Source organism: Nannospalax galili, unplaced genomic scaffold, assembly GCF_000622305.1.
Source record: "Nannospalax galili isolate Female #2095 unplaced genomic scaffold, S.galili_v1.0 scaffold1096, whole genome shotgun sequence".
Lineage (NCBI taxonomy): Eukaryota > Metazoa > Chordata > Mammalia > Rodentia > Spalacidae > Nannospalax > Nannospalax galili.
Genome location: NW_008338289.1, coordinates 2,272,027 through 2,280,182, shown reverse-complemented (window position 1 = coordinate 2,280,182; position 8,156 = coordinate 2,272,027). Strand labels below are relative to the sequence as shown.

Sequence of the window (8,156 nt, the reverse complement as noted above, 5' to 3'; positions counted from 1 at the left end):
ATGTGTGTTTTGTTCATTCCCCATTAATAGTATTTCCATGGTAAGTGAAGTATTCGATGATTAGTTTTAATTTTTGAGTTGACACAGGCTAGAATCCCCTGGGAGGAAAGTCTCAATGAGGGATTGTCTAGATTGGGTTGGTCTGTGGGCATGTCTGGGGGTGGGAGGACACTCTCTTTATTATGTTAATTGAAATGGAAAGATCTGTACCCACTGTGGGTGGTACCATTCCCTACAGAGGGTCTTGAACAGCGTAAGATTGAAGTGAGCTGAGAACAAGAATATATACTCTTTGTTCTCTCCCTGCTCGTGACTGTGAATGTGACTAACAGCTTCAAGTTCCTGCTGCCTTGACTTCCCTGCAGTGATGGACTATGACTTGGAATTGTGAACCAAATAAACCCTTTCTCTCATAAATTGTATTTCTCAGCATTAATTTTTTTAAAAAAAATTTATGTGGACAGATGTTTTGCCTGAATGTATGTGAAGTGCGTTCATGTCATGCAGTGCCTGTGGAGGCCGGAAGAGAGTGTTAGATCCCCTGGAACTGGAGAAACAGCCTGTTGTTAGCTGCCATGTGGGTGCTAGGAACTGAACCTGGGTCCTCTGCAAGAGGAGCCAGTGCTTTTAAACCACCGAGCCATCTCTCCTACCCCTTTCTCAACGTCTTTTATTATAACAATAGGGAATAAAGCTTAAGACAAGTATCTATTATCTATTCAATTGTCTGCTTCTGGTATAAGGCCTAAAAATCTATATTTAAAAATTAAAGAGTATACCTGGATACTAATTTTAGATTTTTGTTTGGAAGCTTTGAGAGTGAATAAGGGTAGTATCTTACTAAGTGTTTGGATTCTGTACCTTATCACTACAGCCCAGATACACCCACACTGGGATAATAAAGAAGCTTACAGCATTGCCCCTTCTGTTTTTTCTGTAATAGCCCTAAATGATGGGTAATAAATAGAAATTCAAACTGGCTCGTTGTAATGATGCCAACCTTTCATTTTACTGTTGGCATGTTGCATATCTTGTCATTAAAAAGCATGTAGCCCAATGCCTCTTCTGAGTCAGGCATTTAGATATTGGGAATATAAACTAGTTCCCTTTCAGAAGAGCTGGGAATGGGAGTAGACAAATGACATAACTCCCCACATAATATATCGGTAGACCCAGCAGGAGATGGCATTCACTAGCAGGCTGAAAGTAAGGGTAGTTTTGCAGATAGAGAAAATAGATTATGGAAAAGTAAAACAGGACAATAGAACATATTTGTGAGTCACTATGCTTACAGCTTAGGCTGCTAAGGAATGAGAGGTGTTAAATAATTCTCAGCACAAAGTAAAAAAGACTCAAATACAAATATAAAAATGAGCATGTGGCCAGGCATGGTGGTGCACGCCTTTAATCCCAGCACTCACGAGGGCAGCAGAGGCAGGCGGCTCTGTGAGTTCAAGGCCAGCCTGGTCTACATAGTGAGTTCCAGGACAGCTGGGGCTACAGGGAGACCCTGTCTCAAAAAGACCAAAAAAAAAAAAAAAAAGAGCATGTGTTAAAGGAGTTTGTTAATTTATTCGATGAAAGCTTATAACTAGTTCAGATGAGAAAAATGTGTGTGACAGGGCCTTACTTTCTAGTGCAGGCTGGCCTCGAACATTTCTTTTGCCTCAGTTTTGAAAATGCTAGGATTGCAGGCGTGTACTACTAAGTCCAACCTTGAAAGCATTTCTATTTGTTTTTGTTCTTTGGTGGTGGGGATTGGACTGAGGGCCTCATGCTAAGTAAGCATTCTGCCCCTGAGCTACAATCCCTAGCTCTCAGCTTTGAAAAACTTTGAACAACACAAATTTGTATGAGATAATAGAATGCATAAATTGTAAATGGCAGCAAAGCTCTCCTGTCCCACAGAATGATAAAGATTACCATTGAATCTAGTCAGAATGGAATTTACGTGTCTGTAAGCTACCCAGAATTGATAGATTTGTCAAACAGCTGTAGTAGAACCTATCTGATTTTCTCTTGAGTAGAGCAAGTCTTTCTGTCGTAGTAGCAGGAAACTTTTCCACAGAGCACTTGGCAGTGCTCTACCAAGGAATCTGTGAGTAAAAAGAGAATGAACAAAACTTTAGGGATAGGAGCACAAGTTGGGCTGTATTTCAGAGAGCAAAATTGAGATAGCAGTGTATAGGATTAATTTAATGAGGGGGCAGTCATACATAATGTCAGAGTGAAGAGAAAAAGAACAGGTTCAGTCATTAGACATTAGGGATTAGATTCCTTAACAGTTACTGACTGAATATATGAAACACAGAGACAAGATTGCTATCTTTATGTTTTTTATTTTAATTTTTATTTATGTGTATGAGTATTATGCCTGCATGTAGGTAAGTATACCAGTGTCTTTCAGTGCCTGCAGAGGACAGAAGAGGTTGTCGGAGCTCCTGGAACTGGAGTTATGGCTAGTTGTTAGCTGCCATGTGGGTGCAGGGACTCGAACCTGGGTCTTCTGCAGGAACAGTGTTCTTAACCACTGAGCCATCTCTCCAGCCCCTATCTTCAGGTTTTTAAGGATAACTTATCATTTTATGAGAAAAGGAATATAAAATGAGGTAATATTAGGAGGAGGATACAGGATACTAAAGTGGAAATGTCCGTTGGGTAATTCCAAATCATTAATTTATAGGCAAGAAGAAAGATTGTGAACTAAAGACTTTAATTTGAGAATCAACAGTTATATTAGAATTTATAAGTAACTTCAATGAGGGGGAATTTGGAAATGCTTTTGAAGTTGGGGTTTATCTTTTTATATCTAATACTATTTTCATTTTCAGTTTTAGAGAAACATTGGAAATGTTACTTTCCATTTTCTCTTTTTAGACCATCCAATTATGATGGATTTTGAGCCCCTTGTGAACCAGAGGCTACTTCCACCCACCTTCCCTCGGTATGCAAAAATAATTAAAAGAGAAGAAATGGTCAACTATTTCTCAAGATTAATAGAGAGAATAAAAACTGTGAAGTTGTGAACTTAACCAACTTACATTGTATCCTGGTAAGTGTAAATTTCTATTCTAGTATATATCTTTAGTTTAATAACAGAATAGTTTGTCTTTTTTTTTAGAGAGACTGGCTGGTAGAATAATAAATAGTACTGCTTACCTCTTTTCTCTGATAGAAAATTAAGTGCACACACACATATCACATATTTGATCTTTTTATAGATTTGATATATTTCAGAGATTAAGAAGCTAAAAGTAAGAGTTTAGATAAATCACCCAAATTTTAGGAATAGGATTTTTAATTTGAATTTTGTCTTCAAAATATTTCTGTATGTGTGTATTGTGTGTATGTATGCATACATGTATATATAAGGATTTTTATTTTTTGTGTTTTTTTTCCAACATCATAACTGAGGATTAAACCTATTGCCTTAAAGTACATTCTAGTCTAATGTTCTACCACTCAAATACGTCTCCAATCCTTTTTAGAATTTCTTATTTTGAGACAGGGTCTCACGAAGCTGATTATGCTGGCTTTGATCTCATTCTGTAGTCCAGGCATGCCTTGAACTTGTGATCTTCCTGTCCCAGCCTCCTGAATAACGGAAATTACAGGTTTGTGCCACCAGGCCTGACTGTATAAGGGTTGTTACATACAAAAAATGGGGTCAATAAATATATATATTTCTATATTATTTTGATGATATATATTATAAACTCATTTAACAGTGTTTAAAAGTTCATACCAAATTGCATATGTCATCTTTACTGTTTTAGAATGCACATTCAATACAAAGATGAATACCTTCATATGTAAATTTATATACCATGTGTACTTTTTTCCTCCATAAGATAAGTTCCTAAAACAGTGATGTTGCTGAGTAAAAGATTCTGTACATTTTGAAGTCGTCATGTTCTGTGATTCGTCTCTGGAATAAGGAAACAGGGTGAAGGTGGTAGCACACTTAGGATCCGAGCACCGGACACACTGAAGCAGAAGCAGCTCAAGTTCTAGCCTAGCCAGTGCTAGACTATGTAGTGAGACCCTGTCTCAAAGCAAAACAAAACAAATCAGAACTAGGGGAAAAAAGGAAGAAAAGAAAAAAGTTTGTTTTCAGAATATCAGATATTGGCATACACAGCACTTGGTTCACATGAATTTCTGTAATGCTGGTGTATGCATAAATCAAAATTTTTATTTTCTTTATATTTAGGTCTAATATATACAATCTCCTAGTTTTGTTGTTTTTCCCAATAATGATTTCTTAACAATTATTCATACACAATACAGCATAGTGGTTATTAATTCAATTTTGATCCATCCTTGTGCCTTCTGTTCTGTCTGTGACACTCATCCCTACAGGCATCTAAGGCAGCAGAGTGACTCTTTAATTTTCCTCAGCACTTAGTCCCAAATACCCTGGCAGAAAATTAGAGATTACCTGTCAGGGAGATGACATTTTGTCATTCCACAACAAAGGGAGCTGGGGGAGCCAGACTTGAACTGACCAGACCTGAACTCCTGGTACTGTATTTTGAGATGGCTGAGTGAGGAAGGTGTATGAGTCCCTAGAAGACTTGAGACAAATGGTCCAAGAGAGGAAGTGTAGCGAAGGCCAAAGGATAGGAAAAGATAAGAGAAGGTAAACGACTAAATATTCTGGATCACCCATGAAACTAGTTTCTTTTATTGTTAGGATACCAGTGAAACCTGTTACTGTTAATCATTAGGATAAAGTGCCAAGTGGTAAGAAGTGTTTACATATGAATAAGATAAACTAGACTGATATATATATATAGTAATAAAGTGATATAGTCATTTTCCGGTAATTCTATTCTTAAGGTGTGTATTTCTGAGTTAATATCTTTCCTTGTAGAGGTTGGCATAAAGTAACCTGAAATAAGAAATAAGGATTGTATTTGTTGAAACTAGGACAGTGACTTAGTCAATAAAGTGCTTGCTGTATAACCATGAGGATCTGAGTTTGGATCCCCAGTACCCATATAAAAGCTGCAGTGCATATCTGTAACCCCCACAGGGGATGACATTTGGAGACAGACTGATCCCTGGAGCTCAACAGCCACCAAGCCAGCCTAGCCAAACAAATGAGCTTTAGTTTTAGTGAGAAACCCTGTTTCAAAACAGGTGGAAAGTGATTGAGGAAAACACTTAACATCAACTTCTGGTCTCCACATGAATGAACAGTATAGTTTATTCTTTGCATTTTTCTACATGTTCAGTGTTTTTGATATTTTGCATATAAAGAACATAAATGTAAGGAGGGCAGAGAAATTAATGAGGAAAAAAAGATTAAGAACCTGGCAAATGATGCTTTTGACAGCTATGGAATAATACCTAGTTTCAATGCAGTAAGTAATAGACTTTATGAATTTTATTTTGTGAGGCATATGTGCTAGCTTTAAGAAATTCAAAAATAATCAGGTGTGGTGGTACACACTTTTAATCCCCACACTCGGGAGGCAGAGGCAGGCAGATCTCTGTGAGTTCCAGGCCAGCTGGGGCTATAGGGAGACCCTGTCTAAAAAAAAAGAAGAAGAAGAAAGAAATTCAGAAATGTTTATAGTGATCCATGCTTGTAGTTTCCAATATTCAGCAGGCTGAGTCAGGAGGATTACAAGTTCGATCTAACCTGGGCTACATAGTGAGATGCTGTCTCAAAAACAGTGCAAAATGGAGCCTGAAGGTAGCACATGGCAACATGTGTGCTTAGCACATACAAGGCTGCAGGGGTCCAAGGGTATGGGCAAGAAATGGAGTACAGATGAAGGTATAAAAGTTAATAAATAGCAGATACTTTTGTGTTTTCATTGTGTTAAGGCTAATAGACATTGATGAAGAAAAACATAGCATCCAAGCTTTGCATAGGCTTCTTATAGTATTAGACTATGATCAGGTAGACATTATAATGATTCTAAAATTACAGACTAGAAGATAAAATGCATAATGAAGAAACCAACCTAGATGATGAAGGAAGGCTTTGTAAAGAAATGAAGTTATTCTAAGAACTGAGCATGTGTTAGGATGGAGGAGGGTGTTTCAAAGGAACCAGAGTATTTCTCATTGTAGCAAGAAAGGACATCATACAGTTAAGAAACTAAAGAAAGCTAATAACCTAGAGATAGAGGGATGGAGGAGTTGAACTTTGGCAAGAGAGGTAGGCAGGCCAAGTGTGTTGGTTACTTACTGCTGCTGTGATAGGACACCATAAGTGAAAGTGACTCATTGAAGAATTCATTTTGGTTTAGAGTTTCAGATGGGGAGTCCATAATGGCAAGGGAAGCATGGCAGCAGGTGGCTGGAGCAGGAAGCCGAGAGATCACATCTTCAACCCCAAACATGAAGCGTATAGAAGGAACTAGAAATGGGACAAGGCTATAAATTCCCAAAGCCTGCCCTCAATGATAGTTCATCAAGCAAGGCTCTGAGTTCTAGAACCTTCCTAAACAACTCCACCAACTGGGGTCCAAGTGTCAAATACCTAAGTCTGTGGAGGTCATTTCTTATTTAAACCACCATGCCAAGCAAGGGCCTTTAGGGCACACACAGGATTTTGGTTTTTATCATAGGGCAGAGGAAAGCCATGGAGGTGTATGTAGAATCAGAATTTGGTGCAGAAATATAATTGGATTAACAGTTTGCAAAGATGTAGTTGCTTCATGATAGAGTAAAGATTAGAAGGGGCCCAGAGGAAACACACGAATAATAATTATACCATTACTGTAGACCAGGGAAGAAGTGATAGTAATGTGGACTAAAAGGATGGCAGGCATAATGTTTTTAGAGTTAGGGCAGGTAGAAGCTAAAGTAGACAAAACATTGGTGAGGAGTTAACTGTGAGACATGGAAGGCATTTAGGACACTCTGGTGCTAGTAATTGAAAGAGGATCTCTCAAAAGTGAAACAGATTTAAGGAACTTAGTGAAGTTGAGACAGTTGTGCCTTTGAGATATTTAAGTAAAGGCACTGAAGTTTTGCAATGTGGACAGAGATAGCATGTTGTTTTCTTTATAATGTATATAGTAATTTAAGAGCAGTGACAACATTGTGAGGAAGAAAATACAGATTGAGAAAAGAAAATCATTTAAAACTAAACTTCAGGGGACTGGGAAGATGGTTCAGCGAGTAAAAGTGCTTTCCATGAAAGCCCGACAACCTGAGCAGGATCCCCATAGCATATGCAGAAGCCAGACGTGGTGTATATCTGTACTCCCAGCACTCCTATTGCAAGATGGGAGGTAGAGACAGAAGAATCCTCTGGAAGCTCACAGACCAGCTAGCCTGAAGTATGTAGTGCAATGGTAATAATAAGATACCCTGCCTCAGAAACAAGATGGAAGGCAAGGACTAAGACCCAAGAGGGTCCTTTGACCTCATGTGTGCCATTGCGCGTTTGTATCCTCACACAGAAACACGCATATACACATATTTTTTACAAATGTGAATTTTAAGCCTGTACACCTAGAAGTGACCAAAGAAGAGGAAGCTCAGGAAAGTCAGTTCATTGGTTTTTCAAGGAGGGAGTTATGGCAAATGCTGCTGAGAAGTCAAATGAGAGAAATTAATAAGGTTCTAAACAAATGTCCAAATAGTGATGGTGACAGTAGCAAAGAGCCAGGTTAGCATGTGGTATGGATCAGTAGAGATAGTAGATACAGCCATCTCTTTTGGAAAACTTGGCTGAGAAGGTGGCCTTTGCGAGGGAAATGGGAACATATAAGGTATGGGAGATACTTGACTGTTTATATAAAGTGGGGATGAGCCCAAAAAAGAAGGGAGAATTTCTACATCTAGCAGAACAGAGGATCCGTAATTGATGATGTGTTAGTATTCCTGGAAATTTTAAAGTCCTTAGTACAAGGGGAGGACTTCATGTTGAATCAGTGAGAAGATGTGGGTAAGGGTAGTAGGTTTGAGGCTCAATCTCAAAGGTATCGTACTGGATTGATGAAATATTTTTTTTGTGATACAGAATGGGTTGTAATTTTTCTGGTGTACAATATTCACTTTGAGGGCTGTAAGATTTAAAAGTTAATTGTGGAAAGAAAGTGAATTGACCGGAGCAACTTGGCAGATTTTGATAGAATAGTCATTAAAACATGAGAGTGTGAACATGGGGAATAAGTATATGAAGAAAA

General features: G+C 38.2%; 1 protein-coding gene across 1 annotated transcript in view; it reads left to right on the top strand.

The window, feature by feature from the left end:
• Nucleotides 1–2,837: 2,837 nt before the first annotated feature.
• Nucleotides 2,838–8,156, top strand: part of Naa35 (N(alpha)-acetyltransferase 35, NatC auxiliary subunit) — a gene marked incomplete at its 5' end in the record, with an annotated part of 41,951 nt that continues 36,632 nt past the window's right edge. The window contains 2 exon segments of the mRNA XM_029563502.1: nucleotides 2,838–3,009; nucleotides 3,012–3,052. Of these exon segments, the coding sequence (XP_029419362.1) occupies nucleotides 2,838–3,009; nucleotides 3,012–3,052 (213 nt within the window).